This window comes from Scyliorhinus torazame, chromosome 10 (genome assembly GCF_047496885.1).
Source record: "Scyliorhinus torazame isolate Kashiwa2021f chromosome 10, sScyTor2.1, whole genome shotgun sequence".
Taxonomy (NCBI): Eukaryota; Metazoa; Chordata; class Chondrichthyes; order Carcharhiniformes; family Scyliorhinidae; genus Scyliorhinus; species Scyliorhinus torazame.
In genome coordinates, this window is record NC_092716.1 from 141,784,560 (window position 1) to 141,805,233 (window position 20,674).

The following is a 20,674-nucleotide window of genomic DNA, read 5'->3' on the forward strand; positions in this document are numbered from 1 at the left end:
CCCCCCTCCACCTCTTCCTGCCTCCCCCTCCGCCTCTTCCTGCCCCCCTCCGCCCTCTTCCTGCCCCCCTCCGCCTCCTCCTGCCCCCCCTCCGCCTCTTCCTGCCCCCCTCCGCCTCTTCCTGCCCCCTCCCGCCTCTTCCTGCCCCCTCCGCCTCTTCCTGCCCCCTCCGCCTCTTCCTGCCCCCCTCCGCCTCTTCCTGCCCCCTCCGCCTCTTCCTGCCCCCTCCGCCTCTTCCTGCCCCCTCCGCCTCTTCCTGCCCCCCTCCGCCTCTTCCTGCCCCCCTCCGCCTCTTCCTGCCCCCCTCCACCTCTTCCTGCCCCCCTCCGCCTCTTCCTGCCCCCCTCCGCCTCTTCCTGCCCCCCTCCACCTCCTCCTGCCCCCCTCCGCCTCCTCCTGCCCCCCTCCGCCTCTTCCTGCCCCCTCCGCCTCTTCCTGCCCCCTCCGCCTCTTCCTGCCCCCTCCGCCTCTTCCCTGCCCCCCCTCCGCCTCTTCCTGCCCCCCTCCGCCTCTTCCTGCCCCCCTCCGCCTCTTCCTGCCCCCCTCCGCCTCTTCCTGCCCCCCTCCGCCTCTTCCTGCCCCCCTCCGCCTCTTCCTGCCCCCCTCCGCCTCTTCCTGCCCCCCTCCGCCTCTTCCTGCCCCCCTCCGCCTCTTCCTGCCCCCCTCCGCCTCTTCCTGCCCCCCTCCGCCTCCTCCTGCCCCCCCCTCCGCCTCCTCCTGCCCCCCCCTCCGCCTCTTCCTGCCCCCTCCGCCTCTTCCTGTCCCCTCCGCCTCTTCCTGTCCCCCTCCGCCTCTTCCTGCCCCCCTCCGCCTCTTCCTGCCCCCCTCCGCCTCTTCCTGCCCCCCTGTGCGTGGGTTTCCTCCGGGTGCTCCGGTTTCCTCCCACAGTCCAAAGATGTGCGGGTTAGGTGGATTGGCCATGATAAATTGCCCTTCTAGTGTCCAAAATTGCCCTTAGTGTTGGGTAGGGTTACTGGATTATGGGGATAGGGTGGAGGTGTTGACCTTGGGTAGGGTGCTCTTTCCAAGAGCCGGTGCGGACTCGATGGGCCGAATGGCCTCCTTCTGCACTGTAAATTCTATGATAATCTATGATCAGCATTCGCTGAGTTCCAGGTTTTAATAATTAAATGATGTCCATGTTTGACCTTTATGCAGTTGCAGCAGCGATTTAGCATGCTTGCTGAATAGCTGACCTCTTTTCTCTTGCGGATCAGTGAATTGTTGTATTACTCCCTCCAAGTGACCAGGAGGACATGTATCCTGCAAGGTAGAGTCGTCCTCAACTTCCTTCCATACAGCAGCCCATCAGTTGATTTCCCGTCATCTTTGAGAGATGTAGATTGGAGTCACAATAAAGGTCTTTCTCCGTCTTGTCCCTTTCTGCTGCAATACACCCTGACTCACCTTGTGGCTAAAACCAACCAAAGGTAATGTTGTCAATTTGTTTTTGTTTTCACCGTGATGGATTTACCCAAGTTGTCGACTCTGTGACCTTGGAAATCATCTTTCCTTCCATCTCCTGGATTTTCTTTCCAGCTTTCCTTTTGGTTCTGTTGGTGTTTAGGGTTGGGGATAAACCACTGGTTTCATCGCTTAGTCAATAGTGATGTGATACTCAAAATCTTCAAAGCATCCAAATGTCTCATTGAAACACTGGATACATTTGTATCAGATCTTCCTCACTTCTGATCAGACAGGGAGTTTTTCAATGAGTTCAGTATTCTCTTCAGCCCTTAGTGTCGCCTCCTTTACTTCCTAGTTTACGGAGATCGGCTGCAGCTCTTCACAAACATCAACTCCAGGATAGCAAGACCATCTGTTTTAGAGACATGGAACACACAGTTAGCATCTTTTCCTTTGTGTATGTCCTTCTAATTTAACACTGGGACGTCTCGAAGAACAAAGGGACTTTGGAGTTTTTGTCCATTGATCTGTGAAGGCAGAAGGGTAGGTTAATAGGGTGATGAAAATGGCATATGAGGCACTTCCCTTTATCAATCGAGGCATAGATTACAAAAGCTGGGAAATCATGTTGGAGTTGTATAGAACTTTGAGGCCACAGCTGGAGTACTGTGCAATTCTGGTCACCGCATTATCGGAGAGATGTGATTGCACTGGAGGGAGTGCAGTGGCGATTCACCAGGGTGTTGCCTGGGATGGAACATTTCAGTTATTAAGTGAGGTTTGGTAGCTTGGGTTGTTTTCGCTGGAGCAGAGAAGACTGAGGGGTGATCGAGGTTTACAAGATTATGAGGCGTGGATAGGGAGCAGTTGTTCCCCTTAGTTGAAGGGCAGTCATGAGGGGACACCAGTTCGAGGTGTAGCCATCCGGGGTGGCCACTTCCAACTAGGTACAGAGAAACTCGCAAAGCCTAGCGGGTAAAATGGACAAGCCAAGACCTGGGCAGGTTCAGAGCCTGAAATGCATATTTGTAAGCTAGAAGTCCAGCCGGTATTGAAACTCCATGCAATTAGCATTTTAATGGGGCCGATTAGCATTTGAAGGCCCATCTTCACCAAAACAAAAGACTGGTACTCCAGCAACCGGGACAGTCCCAGACATTTCGCCGCCACACCCTGTTCAAGGGAAACGCAAACAACGGGGTCAGTGACCGCTTGGGACACGCCCAGCCATCCGGATCCCCGCCTACTTATTGGCTAAGGAATTGAACAGAGTGATCAGGGATCACCCAATTAGTAAGGCCCAAATCGAAAGACTGCCCAAAAGAGCGCGTAAAACCCCCGAGTATAAGAAGAAGAGTTCACCATATGTTCGCTCTCTCTTGGCCCTGGTACCCCGGACACGGCCATCGCCAATTGCAGCAACACCAGAAGCAAGTCCAAGTTCAACGCCCGCTACCAGACGGATGAGCCCAGCTGAGCCTCCTTCGAACCCGAGAGATCCAGAATCGAACAGCGGCCACTGTTTTCTGACCTCAGCCAGGTGCCCGAAGTTAAGTACAGGTTGTCTTAGCCGATAGGTGCAGTTAACTAGTAGGATTTATGTTGCATGACTAACTTTGTGTAAATAAAGTACCCTTGACCTAGAACTAACCAACTGGTGTTTGCCTCTTTGATCGATAGCCGGTTGAAACTTGTGGTGGTATCACTTGATACCTGGCGACTCTAAGCATTAGGACATAGATAACACAGAAAGAAGGGCAAACTCACTGATTGCCATAATTGAAACAGAGCCACAGAAAAGACAAGTAAAAGAAAACTCGCAACAGAGGTGAGGGGCAGGAGCTTTAGAGGGGATTTGAGGAAAACTTTTTATCCAGAGGGTGGTGATGGTCTGGAATGCACTGCCTGGGAGGGTGGTAGAGGTGGGTTGTCTCACATCCTTTTAAAAAGTACCTGGATGAGCGCTTGGCCCCTCATAACGTTCATGGCTATGGGCCAAGTGCTGGCAAATGGGATTAGGCAGGCGGGTCAGGTCTCTTTCATGTGTCAGTGCAGACCCGATGGGCCGAAGGGTCTCTTCTGCTCTATTATTCTGTGATTCTGTCATTTGGGTTGTTCCTCGCTGTCCAATCTCAGTTTCCCTTTTATGCTGTCAGTATGATGTTGCGCGGTTTCTTCGAGTAACCATTTTCAGGAAAGCTCTACTGCCTCAGTCTGAGGGAGATGATGTTGCTCTGTGTTCCAACATCAAGCCTCAGTGTCAGCTTTTTGGTTGTGAGATTATTTCTCCCCTTCTTCCAGATCTGAATGGTTGTGTGAACTTCTGTTTTCTGGGAAATGGCAAATCCAGCAATTTCATGCGCTTGTGAAGTTCCTATGCTTACTGTGTCCTCAAACGCTTTGTCATCTTCTGGGGTATGGAGGTTTCAGTTTTCACTTCACATTCACCCTGTTGATCTGTCACTGATGACTCTTTTACCATTTTCTTTGTGTTCTGCACTTGATCTTTGTGGGAGGGACATTTCCTTTGTCTCGGGACTCATGTGGTCATCGCAGCTCTTGCACATCTTCTGTCTGTTTGGTGTGCATTTTTGTCACTATTCCACTGCGTCAGCCCCTTAATTTAACTGAAAGCTAACTATCTGGGTAGTTATCGTCTTCATCTGTCTTGTGCGTCATAGAATCCCTACTGTGCAAAAGGCGGCCATTCGGCCCATCAAGTCTGCACCGACCCTCTGAAAGAGCACCCTACCTCGGCTCATGCCCCTGCCCTATTCCCATAACTCCACCTAACCTGCAGACCCCTGGACACTAAGGGACAATTTAGCATGGCCAATCCACCTAATTTGCACATCTTTGGATTGCGGGAGGAAACCGGAGCACCTAGAGGAAACCTACGCAGACACTGGGAGAAAGTGTCTCCACGTAGTCCCCCAATCAGCAGTGCCTGCGATATTCTGACCTTATCCTAGCCAATTAAATCTCTTTGTACTTCAGGGTTTGCAGACCCTCACATGGGCTGGTCAGCCTTTCACCTTTTTCCTTAAATTTGCATTTTCTGGTGGCATTTTTTGATCTTGTTCTGAAATTGTCCGCAGATTTCTGCCTCAAGCCTTGAATTTCATATTGGTGGATCTGTTTATTTGACTTTGGCTGGAGATGTGTGATGAATTTTTGCAAACGATTTCTCTGGGCTTCTGTCTTACATTCAACTTTCCATTACCAAACAAATTTAACTCTCTCTCTGTCCCCCGCTCGACCTCACCAATTGATTCCAAATGAATGCACAGCACTATGTTTGGCTTTGACCTGAATACAGGAATTTACCAGAAAGATGACACATTTATACATCAGTCCACCTTTGGGCTCCACTCCAGATTTCATTGTCAGAGTTTACTCTCTCAGCCTTCAACTCACCTGAGCTATTAACAAAATAGTGGAGCTATTCGACCACAGAGGGTGGAGCTATTCGACCACGGAGGGTGGAGCTATTCGACCACGGAGGGTGGAGCTATTCGACCACGGAGGGTGGAGCTATTCGACCACGGAGGGTGGAGCTATTCGACCACGGAGGGTGGAGCTATTCGACCACAGAGGGTGGAGCTATTCGACCACAGGGTGGAGCTATTCGACCACAGGGTGGAGCTATTCGACCACGGAGGGTGGAGCTATTCGACCACGGAGGGTGGAGCTATTCGACCACGGAGGGTGGAGCTATTCGACCACAGAGGGTGGAGCTATTCGACCACAGGGTGGAGCTATTCGACCACAGGGTGGAGCTATTCGACCACAGAGGGTGGAGCTATTCGACCACAGAGGGTGGAGCTATTCGACCACAGAGGGTGGAGCTATTCGACCGCAGAGGGTGGAGTTATTCGACCGCAGAGGGTGGAGTTATTCGACCACAGAGGGTGGAGCTATTCGACGACAGAGGGTGGAGCTATTCGACGACAGAGGGTGGAGCTATTCGACGACAGAGGGTGGAGCTATTCGACGACAGAGGGTGGAGCTATTCGACGACAGAGGGTGGAGCTATTCGACGACAGAGGGTGGAGCTATTCGACGACAGAGGGTGGAGCTATTCGACGACAGAGGGTGGAGCTATTCGACGACAGAGGGTGGAGCTATTCGACGACAGAGGGTGGAGCTATTCGACGACAGAGGGTGGAGCTATTCGACGACAGAGGGTGGAGCTATTCGACCACAGAGGGTGGGGCTATTCGACCACAGAGGATGGGGCTATTCGACCACAGAGGGTGGGGCTATTCGACCACAGAGGGTGGAGCTATTCGACCACAGAGGGTGGAGCTATTCGACCACAGAGGGTGGAGCTATTCGACCACAGAGGGTGGAGCTATTCGACCACAGAGGGTGGAGCTATTCGACCACAGAGGGTGGAGCTATTCGACCACAGAGGGTGGAGCTATTCGACCACAGAGGGTGGAGCTATTCGACCACAGAGGGTGGAGCTATTCGACCACAGAGGGTGGAGCTATTCGACCACAGAGGGTGGAGCTATTCGACGACAAGAGGGTGGAGCTATTCGACGACAGAGGGTGGAGCTATTCGACCACAGAGGGTGGAGCTATTCGACCACAGAGGGTGGAGCTATTCGACCACAGAGGGTGGGGCTATTCGACCACAGAGGATGGGGCTATTCGACCACAGAGGGTGGGGCTATTCGACCACAGAGGGTGGGGCTATTCGACCACAGAGGGTGGAGCTATTCGACCACAGAGGGTGGAGCTATTCGACCACAGAGGGTGGAGCTATTCGACCACAGAGGGTGGAGCTATTCGACCACAGAGGGTGGAGCTATTCGACCACAGAGGGTGGAGCTATTCGACCACTGAGGGTGGAGCTATTCGACCACTGAGGGTGGAGCTATTCGACCACAGAGGGTGGAGCTATTCGACCACAGAGGGGAGTTTGGTTTATGAATGTGATGGTGTGTCCTCATGCCATTCATGTTTGGGGCCAAACCTCCAGGTTTCTCTGAAGCTTTAACCTGGGGTCATGTGGATCCAGTTTCTGTGTGCCATTATGAAGAGGCCCACTGGGAACTTGCTGATGGAGAGTCTGTACCGACAGAGAGAGACTTGCACATTTAGCTGTCTTTTTCACTGCTAGCCAGTGGTGTAGGCTGAAAATGAGAAGCCAGCTTGCGCACAAAAACATGAAGCACACTAACTCTCTTCTCCCACACGACACATCACATTGACCTGTTGGATGCACCTAAATGATCTACTGCCCCTTTGTCTCATGTTCTTCCTTGTACTAGATAAGTACTTCTGGAGATAATGATGTGAGGGATTCTCTGGATTTGATTAGATTGATAAGAATGGAACCAGGCGACTATAGCCCCATCCAGCTCGACGACAGGGTGGTGGGGTCATCTGTGTCAAAGGTTGAGGAGGGAAAGTTTACCTTAGTCCCAGTCACTTAGGACGTCATTGGTGACTTTGATGAGGACTATTTTGTTACCCTGGTAGCGGCAGAACCTGATTGGGCGGATTCCAGTATGGAGTTCCAGGAAAGATAGGAATGGATTTAGGAGGCAAGAGTTTTGAAGAGGAAAGGGTGGTTGCAGATGGGGTGGTGGTTTACATTGTTGATGTGGACAAGGGTTGTTTTTTTGAGAAAGGGATGGTGATGCTTGATTTAAAGGAGTGAACCATTAAAAATATCCGCTGACATGGGGAGCAGGAGGGTATTTGGATGATTGCCGCTTTAGTGGGAATAGTGGGGGGGGGGGGAGAACGCAGAGTGGTGTGTATCCTGGACAGGATAACCTTTGAGAGGGTATGTGGGAGAGAATGATGTGAGTTGGGGTGGGTGCCTCAACCATGACCTTCAATGCTGCCTGAAATTCCTGGTCTCTGGCATATATTCCTAGAGCAATGTGGCCCAGACCCTCCGCTGAAGGCCATTCACTCTTTTGCAAAATGCCCTTTTTCTTGAGGCAGGAAAAGGTTTGTGTGCATCATTCTCATGTCCATGTGACCTGTTTAGTGCTATCTGACCTGACCCTTTTCTGTCTGCTTTTTATAAAGAAATGTAACTAAATGCGTCCAAAACTGACAACCCCCACCTCACCCCTCATACAGTGTGAAGGATCATTTTAAAGGTCAAAAAAGGTCAGTGATTCAGGAGGTTCGTTTCTATTACATGCTTAGCTGTGGTGGAGTTTTTAAGCACGGTGCCCAGCATAATGACATTGGGCATGGTCCCCCCTAGAGTGGCGCAGTGGGTGCGACTATCCTATGACCCCCACAGAATCGGAAAGTTTGGGATCAAACACTGCTGAACACTTAACTCTTACTGACACCGATGGGGACAGCATTGCAGATGTGCCACGTTGTTGGAGGTGCTGACTTTTAACAAGATGTTAATGTCTATGACCCTTCAGCCTTTTAGTCTGGCTCTGGTGGATGTTTAAAGATTTCATGGCATTATTTGAAACTGAGGACGGCTGATTTGTCCAATGCCCTGATAAACGTCCCTCCCTCATCCATATCAACTCACCACTTGTGTTGTACAGAATGGTAGCTGTGATCACCAGATGCAGTTAGTGCAGGCACACCTGCATAAAGGTGTTTGGGATATATTGATATAATGTGTGATACAAGTATTGTTTTGTTAGACAGGTCCTTCAAACCACTTGGTTCAGGATCGAGGCCTCGTTGTCACTGATCCAAAGGCCAGAGATATTGTGAAGGAGCAGAAGAGTTATTGTGCTACCAAAGTGAACGAACGGCACTTCAATGGTGATGTTCTGGGATACGTGACACCCGTGAGTACTTGAGATGGGGAGACCAAGTTCTACCTCTGCTTTACAGATGCTTTGAGACTATTGGAGTCCTTAATTTCCAACTTGTGTAATTTCTCTTGTGTTGTATGTGTGTCGATGGCTGTGCCACACAATCATTATTCAGTCCCGAAATTATTGGGGACCAACTCATATTCAGGCATGGGTTCTGTTTTGTGTACTTGCATGATAGAATCCACAACTTTCTACACTGAATACGCTGATATATGCAGGTTTAGCACAGAGGACTAAACAGCTGGCTTGTAATGCAGAACAAGACCATTTACTCCACACTTGGAGTATAGTGTTCAATTCTGGTCGCCACACTACCAGAAGGATGTGGAGGCTTTAGAGAGGGTGCAGAAGAGATTTACCAGAATGTTGCCTGGTATGGAGGGCATAAGCTATGAGGAGCGATTGAATAAACTCGGTTTGTTCTCACTGGAACGAAGGAGGTTGAGGGGCGACCTGATAGAGGTATACAAAATTATGAGGGGCATAGACAGAGTGGATAGTCAGAGGCTTTTCCCCAGGGTAGAGGGGTCAATTACTAGGGGGCATAGGTTTAAGGTGAGAGGGGCAAAGTTTAGAGTAGATGTACGAGGCAAGTTTTTTACGCAGAGGGTAGTGGGTGCCTGGAACTCACTACCGGAGGAGGTAGTGGAGGCAGGGACGATAGGGACATTTAAGGGGCATCTTGACAAATATATGAATAGGATGGGAATAGAAGGATACGGAACCAGGAAGTGTAGAAGATTGTAGTTTAGTCGGGCAGTATGGTCGGCACGGGCTTGGAGGGCCGAAGGGCCTGTTCCTGTGCTGTACATTTCTTTGTTCTTTGTTCTTTGTAAGACCAGCAGCGCAGGTTCAATTCCTGTTCCAGCCTCCCCGGACAGGCGCCGGAATGTGACGACTAGGGGCTTTTCACAGTAACTTCTTCAAAGCCTACTTGTGACAATAAGTGATTATGATTATTATTGAGTAACAAATACCTGGGAGTGAATTACAGACTGATATCTCATCAAGAGACTTTAAAAAAAAAAAATATAGAGTACCTAATTCATTTTTAACAATTAAGGGGCAATTTAGCATGGCCAATCCACCTAGCCTGCACATCCTTGGGTTGTGGGGCGAAAACCCACACAAAAACGGGGAGAATGTGCAAACTCCACAGGGACAGTGACTCAGAGCCGGGATCGAACCTGGGACCTCGGCGCCGTGAGGCAGCAGTGCTAACCACTGTACCGCCATGCTGCCTTATCTGATCAAGAGACTGGTGTGGTTTATGTATAGTATTATGCCCAGGAGTGAGCTACAGGCTGTAATTTATTTGAGGCTGCAGGTGGTTTATATATAGAATGACCGCTACCCAGATGTGAATCTAATCAATCGGTAGCTTTTTATATAGAATAACAATCTAATAATCTAAGAGTAAATCAGCAGATGATGCTGGAGGGTACAAAAATACTAAAAGAACATAACTAAAGACTCTGAATCTGAATGCATGTAGCATTCAAAACAAAACAGACAAAATTATATTGCAATTGTAAATAAGTATGATCTGATGGCCATTACAGAGACATGGCTGCAGGGTGACTTAGATTGGGAGCTGAATATTGAAGAGTATGTTTAGGAAGGACAGGAAGCTAGGAAAAGGGGGAGGGGGTGGCTTTGTTAATTAATGATGGTATTAGCACAATAAAGAGAAAGAAAGATGAAAATTCAGGAAACCAGGATGTAGAAGCGGTTTGGGTAGAGATGACAAAGGATGAAGGTAAGAAGTCACTTGTGGGAGTGATGTACAGGCCCCCTAACAGTAACTACACGGGACAGGATATAAAGGAAGAAATAATGTGAGCTTGTCAGAAAGGTTCAGCAATAATCATGGGGGATTTTATCCTGCAGGAAGACTGGGAAATGGTGGTTGAGGAATTCATAGAATGTTTTCGGAATAGTTATTTGGAAGAGCATGTTCTGGAGCCAAACAGAGCAGGCTATACTAGACCTGATGTTGTGCAATGTGGCAGGATTCGTTCATAACATCATAATGAAGGCACCATGGTCAGCAGTGATGATAATATGATTGAATTTTACATTCAGTTTGAGGGAGAGAAGCTTGGGTCTAACACTAATATTTTAAACTTAAGGGCAATCTACTTTGGGCATGAAAGTAGAACTAGTTAAGTGAACTGGCAAATTGGGTTAAGGGCGAGATCAACAGAGATGCAATGGTGGACAGTAAATGGATATTTCAGACAACCCAGAATAGATACATCCCAATGAGAAAGGAAAATTCCAAGGGGAGGGTACACCATTTGTGGTCAACTAAGAAAGTTAAAGTAGTATCAAACTTTTTTTTAAAAAGTATAGAATTGCGCAAAGATGGGTGGCAGGTCAGAGGATTGGACAGAATATGAAAAACAGTAAATAATGATGTAAACATTAATGAGGTGGGAGCAATTGGAGTATGAGAGCAAGCTAGCCATAAATATAAAGAGTTTCTATAGCTAGTTAAAAAAGAAGAGGTAACAAAGTGAACATTGGTCCTATAGAAAGTGAGTGCGGGGAATTAATAATAGAAAATAAGGAGATCCAGTTGAATTGAAGAGGTAATTGTATTGGTCGTCACAATAGAAAGTACAAGTAAGATCCCAGAAATGGCTGTAAATGAGGAAATGGAAGGGAGGGAGGAACTCAAGAAAATACTAATCACCAGGGAAGCGGTACTGAGTAAATTGTTGGAGCTGCAGGTTGATGAGTCCCGGGCCCTGATGGAACTCTCCTCAAGGCGGTAGAAGCAGATTCTTTGAATATTTTTAAGGCACGGGTGGATAGTTCTTGATTAACAAGGGAGTGAAAGGTTCTCGGGTAGGCAAGAGGTTACAATAGGAGCAGGCTCGAAGGACTGAATGGCCTACTACTGCCTTATGTACGTATGTAACAGATACCCGGGATTGACTTACAGACAGGAGTCCAATCGAGGGGTTTTGGTGGTTTACATATAAAATAACATATACCTGGGAGTGAGTTACAGACTGGAATCTAATCGAGGTGTTTGGGTAATTGATGGTGCATATTATAATGCAATATTTACCAGTTGTGAGCTACAGCCTGCTTTATTTTGGGCTTTCTAGATCCACTGCACGAGGTTGGTATGTGTGAGTGTGAAGTTGTTTGTTCACTGACCAACTGTCTTCAGTTAAATCAGGTCAGCACTGAGCAGAACTGGACACAGTGATCCAGATAGACTCTGATGCACAATGTTCCTCAATTGGCCTTGGGCCACATATTGTGTTACAGACATGCCATGGTGAAACCCAGTGACGAAGTGAACTTTGTCCAAAGGCAGTGTCACAGGGCGGCCCTGGTTATAACTGGTAACCTGGAGAGGCCCTGGCCAGAGCAGGTGCCCCAGACAGTCTTTGGTAAAGCTGTTGAGGAGGCTTTAAATTAGTATGGCAGTGGGATGGTGCCTGAGTGGGGAGTTTGAGGAGATGGAAACTGGGTGAGAACAAAAGGCATAAGAAGTGAAAGCAAGGAAAGAAGTCAAGGGAATAAAAGGCAAAAAACAAACCGTAGCTCTATTGTCCCTTTGGGCTTAGTGTAGACAAAACGTTCTGTATCTTCGTGCACATAGCATAGAAACAAAACAAATGAACTGATGGCACAAATAAAATTAAATGGGTATGATCTGATAGCCATTACTGAGACATGGGCGCAAAGAGATCAAAGTTGGAAAATCAATATTCAGAGTTATTTATTTGTCTTATAGGAAGGACAGGCGGGAAGAAAAAGGCAGTGGGGTAGCTCTGCTAACAGCACGGTAGCACAGTGGTTAGCACTGTTGCGTCACAGCGCCAGGGACCCAGGTTCGATTCCCACTTGGGTCACTCTGTGTGGAATCTGCACGTTCTCCCTGTGCCTGCGTGGGTTTCCCCCGGGTGCTCCGGTTTCCTCCCACAAGTCCCGAAAGACTTGCAGGTTAGGTGAATTGGACACTCTGAATTCTCCCTCTGTGACCCGAACAGGCGCCAGAGTGTGGCGTAGGGGATTTTCACAGCAACTACATTGCAGTGTTGACGTAAGCCTACTTGTGACACTAATAGAAGATTATTATAAGAGTGGAACGAAGTACAGTTCTGAGGGACGAGCTATATTTTGAGGATGTGGAGTCAATTTGGGTAGAAGTGATATACCAGAGGAAGGAAGAGAGTGGTAAAAGTATTGTATAGGCCATACTATTGATAAGAGTTTAAATCAGAAGTAACAAATGCATGTAAAAGGAGCATCTCGGCAGAAGACAGTGCTCGCCTAGGCAAAAGATTTAGAGGTGACACGTGGCGCAGCATCAATTGGAAACATAGGGGAAGGGTCATTGTTGACTGGAAAGCTGTCAATGGAGCGGTTGATGAGCTTCATCAAGGACAAATGTCAGCTGCAGCGTAAAGAAATGCAGAATGACTGGTCGAAAGCGATTAAGGGGGTGGTGGAACCTTTTGGCGGCAATTTGGTATGGGTGGAGAAGCGCCTGGAGACGCAGTGGCTGACGATCCAAGAGGTGGAGAAGGTGGTGTCTGACCAGAGCGACTGGATTCTGTCACTGGAAGCGAAGATGGCGATCCTGGGGTACATGTGCAAGACGCTGCGAGCAAAGGTGGAGGACTGGGAGAACAGATCCAGGCAGCAAAATCTTTACTTTGTGAGCCTAATGGAGGGATACTGCGAGGCCTGGATAGAGTGGACGTGGAGAGGATGTTTGCACTTGTAGGAAAAACTAGAACCAGAGGACACAATCTCAGACTAAAGGGACGATTCTTTAAAACAAAGATGAGGAATTTCTTCAGCCAGAGGGTGGTGAATCTGTGGAACGCTTGGCCGCAGAAGGCTGTGGAGGCTGTCATAATATATACCAGTATATCATGGTGCAGACACACACTGATGGACACACAGCAAGACCAATCAATACACACAACACCGCAGCCGATCACCAGTTAGAGCACACTCACTATAAAGACAGGGGGCATGAGAGTTCCCGCTCATTCGGGTCACAGCCTCCTACAAGGACAGAGCTTACAGCACAGATCCTCACCATGTGCTGAGTGCATAGACTGGTTCGGACAGGCATAGGTCTTTAGTTTAATATAACATTGTATTAACCCACAGTGAAAGTATGTTCTACAGTTTCTAACTTAATAAAATAGTGCAACACTATTTTATTAAGTGTAGGTGGCCTGTATGTGTTCCACGGATCCAGAGCACCCAACACATCATGACACCAGGAGTTGAGGGATATTAGAACTTCTTCGACCTACCTGCAAGTGATCTGCCTTCCACCAGCATACAGTCATCCTGCAAAATGGACAGCGTCTGCCCGCCGCCGCCGCTCCGCATCACCGGTAACCTAGGGGCCAACAGGAAGATATTCAAACAACGCTTCCACAGACCTTGAAGCCACAGACCGGGAAGATGCCTCGGACACCAGGAAGATCGGTCTCTTCCTATCCACGTCCGGGGAACATGCCATCCACATTTTCAATTCTCTCACCTTTGCTGATGATGAAGATAAATCAAAAGTCAAGAAAGTCCTCCTCCAGTTTGACACTCACGGCAACATAGAGGTGAATGAAAGTTTTGAGCGCTATGTATTCCAACAGCGTTTGCAGGGTAAGGATGAACCTTTCCAGTCCTTTCTCACCCACCTCCGCATCCTTGCGCAGTCCTTAATTATGGGCCCACCTCCGACTCCATGATACGCGACCAGATCGTTTTCGGTGTTCAGTCGGACCCCCTACGCCAGCAGCTCCTGCAGCTCACCCGAGCGACCGCCATCGAGACCTGCGTGCTACACGAACACGCCACTACTCGGTATTCCCACATCCAAGCGGCTGAAACGGCGCGGCAAGGTCCCCACGAGGCAGAATGGGTCCAAGCGATCGAGCAACTCCAGGGCCTCAGCCTGGATGAGGGCGGCCATTTTGCGCGCTTTTCGTGGACTCCCGCGCTTGTGCGCACCGAACAAGGGAACGGCGACGTCGATGAACGTACTGCGCAGGCGCGCACCACGTACGGCCGCAGCGCGCATGCGCGGTGGCGCAGCGAACGTACTGACCTACAACGTGCGGCAACTGTGGCTCCGCCCACTTGAAGCGGCAACGCCCTGCCAAATCCCGACAATGCCTGAGATGTGGCAAACTTGGCCACTATGCTGCTTTATGCAGATCAGCTCAGCCTGCCAATTCGTATCTCTCCAGCCAGCCTCGCAGGAATGTCCGGGCCACTCAACCCACGGTCACCGAGTCCGATGCGGACCTACTACCCGGTATTGACACCGAGGACCCAAAGGCACCTTTTAGAGTCGGTATCGTTACAAAAAACAGGGTGTCCCCGAAGCAAAGAAGCCAGCCTCTGTCGGTATACAGCATCGATCCAGACGGTGAGTGGTGTGCCACCCTTACGGTCAACTGGCCCCAAATACGATTCCGACTGGACACTGGTGCCTCCGCCAATCCTCCAAAGCCTTTGTGTCAAACCAGCCATCCTCCCATCAGCCTGCCAGCTATTAGATTATAATGGCAATGCCATTGCTGCCAGCGGCTCGTGTCAACTTGAAGTGACGCACAGGTCATGCAAAGCCATCCTTCCCTTTGAAATAGTGGGCTCCTCGAAAGCCTCCCTGCTTGGCGCGCAGGCATGCAAGCTGTTGAACCTAGTTCAGAGAGTTCACTCTCTCTCTCCTGCTGACGTGTCTGCCTTTCAGGACACTGACTTCAGGGCGCAGCTTGACGCCATTATCAACCAGTACCACGATATCTTCGAGGGCATGGGCACTCTCCCGTACACCTACAAGATTTTATTAAAACCCAATGCCACGCCTGTGGTGCACGCATCTCGCAGGGTTCCAGCACCCCTTAAGGACCACCTCAAGCAGCAGCTGCAGGACCTCCAGAACCAAGGAGTGATTTCAAAAGTCACGGAACCGACCGACTGGGTCAGTTCCATGGTATGTGTAAAAAAGCCTTCTACCGAATTGAGAATTTGCATTGATCCCAAGGATCTAAATCGCAATATCATGAGGGAGCGTTATCCAATTCCCAAGCGCGAAGAGCTCACATGTGAGATGGCTCACGCCAAGCTCTTCACCAAACTCAACGCCTCAAAAGGATTCTGACAAATCCAGCTCGATAAATCCAGCAGGAAACTGTGCACATTTAATACTGCCTTTGGCAGACATTGTTATAACAGGATGCCGTTCGGGATCATATCTGCATCAGAAGTGTTCCATAGGATTATGGAACAAATGATGGAAGGCATTGTAGGTGTTCGCGTCCATGTCGATTACATTATCATTTGGTCCACCACCCCGCAGGAGCATGTTAGTCGCCTCCAGCTCGTATTCAGTCGTATGCATGAGCATGGCCTCTGCCTCAACAGGGCCAAATGCTCTTTTGGTCAGACGGAACTCAAGTTCCTCGGGGACCACATCTCCCAATTGGGTGTGCAGCCGGACAAGGTAGCTGCCATCACAGCTATGAAAACACCAGAGGACAAGAAGGCGGTCCTCCGGTTTCTGGGCATGGTCAATTTTTTAGGGAAGTTTATCCCTAACCTCGCCTCTCATACCACGGCTCTTAGAAACCTGGTCAGGAAGACGACAGACTTCCAATGGCTCCCTGCCCACGAGCGCGAATGGAGAGAACTCAAAACAAAACTGACCATGGCCCCAGTCTTAGCTTTCTTTGATCCAGCAAAGGAGACCAAAATTTCGACCGATGCCAGTCAATCCGGCATTGGGGCAGTGCTCCTTCAACGTGATGAGGCCTCATCATGGGCCCCCGTTGCATATGCGTCACGTGTGATGACCCCCCACGGAGCAGCGCTACGCGCAGATAGAAAAGGAGTGCCTGGGCCTTCTGACCGGTGTGGTTAAGTTTCACGATTATGTCTATGAACTTCCTCAATTCACCATCGAGACCGATCATCGCCCGCCGGTCAATATAATACAGAAAGACTTGAACGACATGACGCCTCACCTCCAGCGTATTCTTCTCAAGCTCTGGCGATATGACTTCCAGCAGGTATACACCCCAGGCAAAGACCTCATCATTGCGGACGCTCTCTCCAGGGCAGTCAACACTCCATGTGACCCAGCGGGATTTGTCTGCCAGGTTGACGCCCATGTGGCATTCGCAGCCTCCAATCTACCTTCCACGGATGAACGCCTCGTCCAAATTTGCCTCGAGACGGCGGCTGACCCTTGCTACAGTGTGTCATGCGCCACCTAACCGACGGGTGGCTCAAGGGCCAATGCCCTCAGTTCTACAATGTTAGAGATGATCTGGCGGTAGTAGACCGGGTTCTTCTAAAACTGGACTGCATTGTCATCCCGCATAGCATGTGGCAACTTGTCGTGAAACAACTACACGAGGGCCACCTTGGCGTGGAAAAGTGCCGCCGACGGGCCCGAGAGGCAGTGTACTGGCCCGGCATTAATGAAGACATAGCCAACACAGTGCTCAAGTGCCCCACTTGTCAGCGCTTCCAGCCGGCCCAACCACGTGAGACCCTGCAGCCCCATGAGTTGGTCACGTCACCATGGACCAAGGTGGGCATCGACCTGTTCCACGCGCTGGGTAGAGACTATGTCCTGATCATGGACTACTTTTCGAATTACCCGGAGGTGATTCGGTTGCACAATATCACCTCGTCTGCAGTCATTCGTGCATGTAAAGAAACCTTTGTTCAACACAGCATCCCGCTCACGATTATGTCGGACAATGGCCCCTGCTTCGCCAGCCAGTAATGGTCCAACTTTGCCAGGCGGTACAATTTTGCACATTTGACATCCAGTCCCCTGTACCCCTAGTCCAACGGCAAAGCGGAGAAGGGAGTACATATAATCAAACGGCTCTTATGCAAGGCTGCCGATGCTGGGTCCGATTTCTACCTTGTCTTGCTGGCCTATCGCTCCGCCCCGCTGTCCTGTCGCCAGCCCAGTTACTCATGGGTCGTACCCTGAGGACGATGGTGCCGTCCATCCATGTCCCAGACCTCGACCATGTTCCCGTCCTTCGCCGGATGCAGATGTCTCGTGCACAGCACAAGGCGGCTCATGACTCCCGTGCAGCTGATCTCCCGGCTCTCGCTCCAGATGACAACGTCCGCATCCATCTTCCGGATGGGGGCTGGTCTGCAACCGCTGTTGTCTTTCGGCAGGTGGCCCCCCGCTCGTTCCTGGTTCGCCTACTGGATGGCTCTATTCTGCGCCGCAATCGATGCGCCCTTCGTCTCGTTCCACGCTCGCCACGTGATCCTCCACTGTCACCTCGCCCTCCTGCTGACCCTGCCACGGACTATGCAGAGCTCCCTGTCACACTGCATCCCCCTGACTCTGATGCAGTCCAACCCGCTCCTGAACCGGCGGCTCTCGACCCACCCTTGAGGCGGTCAACCAGAATTCGTCGCCCACCTCAGAGACTCGATTTATGAACCTTTCGAATTTATGGACTCTCTGAATTGTTTTGTTGCTTTGTTTGATCGTTTCCCTGGTTTGTATATAGTGTTGATCTCGTTATTCTTGTTGCATACTGCTTCTCTGCACCAGGCACCTTCCCATGTAAATAGCTTAGTTCTCATGTACGTAGTCCTGTAAATATATCTTCGCACCCCACACGTAGTTAGGAACATTCTCACCATACATTATTTATTGCCACACACATACATTCTTTTATAAAAGGGGGGATGTCATAATATACACCAGTATATCATGGTGCAGACACACACTGATGGACACACAGTGGGACCAATCAACACACACAACACCACAGCCAATCACCAGTGAGAGCGCACACACTATAAAGACAGGGGGCATCAGAGTTCCCGCTCATTCGGGGGACAGCCTCCTACAAGGACAAAGCGTACAGCTTACAGCACAGATCCTCATCATGTGCTGGTTCGGACAGGCATAGGTCTTTAGTTTAATCTAACATCGTGTTAACCCACAGTGAAAGTATGTTCAACTTAATAAAATAGTGTTGCACTATTTTAAGTGTTGGTGGCCTGTATGTGTTCCACGGATCCAGAGCACCCAACACATCAGAGGCCAATTCACTGAGTGTCTTTAAGACAAGAGATAGATAGATAGATTCTTGATTAATAAGGGGATCAGGGGCTATGGGGAGAAGGCAGGAGAATGGGGATGAGAAAAATATCAGCCATGATTGAATGGCGGAGCAGACTCGATGGGCTGTGTGGCCTAATTCTACTTCTATGTCTTATGGTCTTATGGAAATCTCCGATGAGAAGTGTGACATGGAATGTCAAGGGGCTAAATGGGCCAGTTAAGCGGTCCCTGGTGTTCATACACTTGAAAAGTTTAGAGGTGATTTTCCTGCAGGAGGTACATCTCCAGGTGAATGATCAGATGAGGCTGAGGAAGGGGTGGGTGGCACAGGTGTTCCACTTGGGGTTCGACTCGAAGTCGAGGGGGGGTTGTTATACTCCTGAATAAGAAAACGGGGTTTAGGCGAGCTAGGAAGGTGTGGGACCCGGGGGTTGGGGGAGGATTGTGATAAGTTAGTGGGGTGTGTACTGGAGCCGAGGTTGGATAGGTCGTGCCCCAAGTCGATGGGAGACCGAGAATGGCGCAAGAGCTGCGAGGGTTTATGGTGAGAATGGGGATGGTGGATCCATGGAGGTTTGGGCACTCGGGAGAGAGGGAGTACTCCTTCTCGCAGGTGTGTAGGGTATATTCCAGGATTTACTTTTTAGTGGTGAGCTGGGTGGTGCTCATGGGGGTGGAAGGAGCAAAATATGCGGAAAAGGGATTTTGGAATGCTCTGCACTTTCTAGATGTGAGACTTTGTTTGGGTCAAGCACAGGGGCCGGTGTGGAGGTTAGAATGGGGAGGTATCGGCAGACATGTTCTGGAAGCTTTGAAAGCGGTGGCCTGGCGGGAAATTATCTAATTCAAGGCCCATAAGGATAGGAAGGGGAGGGAGGCGAAGCGGTGATTGTTGGACACAATAGTTGAGGTGGATAAGTGGTACTCTGCCGCTCCCACAAAGAAGTTGCTGGCGGAAAGAAAGAGGCTGCAGGGGCAGTTGGATCGGTGGATGCAGGAAGGGTGGTGAGTCAGCTGCGGCGGGCGCAGGGGATGCAGTATGAGTATGGGAGGCAGGCGAGCTGTATGTTGACCCACCAGCTGCGGTGACGGGCAGCTTTGAAGGAAATCCTGCAGGTGAGGACGGGGGATGTGGTGTCGGATCCAGAGAGGATAAATGAGGTATTCAAGGCCTTCTATGAGGGGCTGTATAGTGCCGGGCCTTGGGGGAGGGGAGGGGTTGGCGGAGGCGGAGAAGAAGACTGATATGGGTCAGTTTCTAGATGGGCTGGACTTTCCAGTGTTGGAGAAAGGGACCAGGCAGGCGCTGAGGAACCATTAGGGCAAAAGGAGGTGATGGAGTGCATTGGCATGATGCAGTCAGACGAGGTGCCAGGGCGGGACAGCTTCCCGGCGGACCTTTCTAAGCAGTTCGCGACGAAGCTGGCCCCCCATGTCCTGGATATGGTCAATGAAGTGGTGGAGCAGGAGGAACTGCTGGCGCAGACATCGATTTTGCTTATTCCAAAAAAGGGGAAAGATCTGCTGGAGTATGGATCCCCTAGGCCCATCTCGCTGCTAAACACTGATGTGAAAGTCCTGGCAAAGGTATTGGCGAAAGGTTTAGAGGGGTGTGTACCGGAGGTGGTCTTGGAAGATCAATTGGGGTTTGTGAAGAGGAGGCAGCTTTCCAGTAATATTAAGAGGTTGGCACTGGGAGTTGTGTGGTTGGGCTGAGGTTCGTGGCATGGGTACGGCTGTTACATGCGACCCCCATGGTAAGTGTGCGAACTAATGAAGAAATACGAGGTATTCTGGGTTGCACAGGCGTACGAGACAAGGGTTAGGGTTAGGGGTTGTCCTCACTGCTGTTCATGTTGCCGATTTAGCCCTTGCCGATGGCACTCTGGGCCTCGGCTGAGTGGCGGGCGATTGAGACGGGGGCCAGGGAGCACTGGGAGTCGCTGTCTGTGACGAACCCATCAGAAAGTATGGGCAGGGCAACATGGTAGCACCGTGGTTAGCACTACTGCCTCATGGCACCAAGGACCCGGGCTCTACCCTGACCCCAGTGTCCGGGTGGAGTTTGCACAGTCTCCCCTTGTCTGCTTGGGTCTCGCCCCTACAATCCAAAACAATTTTCAGGGTAGGTGGGTTGACTCTTGATTGGGGGGAAAAAAAGAATTGGGTACTCAAAATTTTTTTTTAAAAGAAAGTATGGGCTGAGTCATGGGCTTACTGGAGACATATGGTGCCTTCTCGGGCTATCAATTGAATGTTGAGAAAATTGAGGTGTTCCCGGTAAATGTTTCACGGTGGGGGCGAATCTGGGGGCTCTGCCGTTCAAGGTGGCAAGAGAG

The 20,674-nt window shown here is 50.1% G+C and overlaps 1 protein-coding gene across 1 annotated transcript in view; it reads left to right on the forward strand.

The window, feature by feature from the left end:
* Positions 1 to 20,674, forward strand: part of chid1 (chitinase domain containing 1) — a 234,762-nt gene that overhangs the window by 914 nt on the left and 213,174 nt on the right. Inside the window, exon 2 of the mRNA XM_072518783.1 lies at positions 8,051 to 8,200. Coding sequence (XP_072374884.1) covers positions 8,051 to 8,200 — 150 coding nt within the window. The remainder of the gene's footprint in view (positions 1 to 8,050; positions 8,201 to 20,674) is intronic.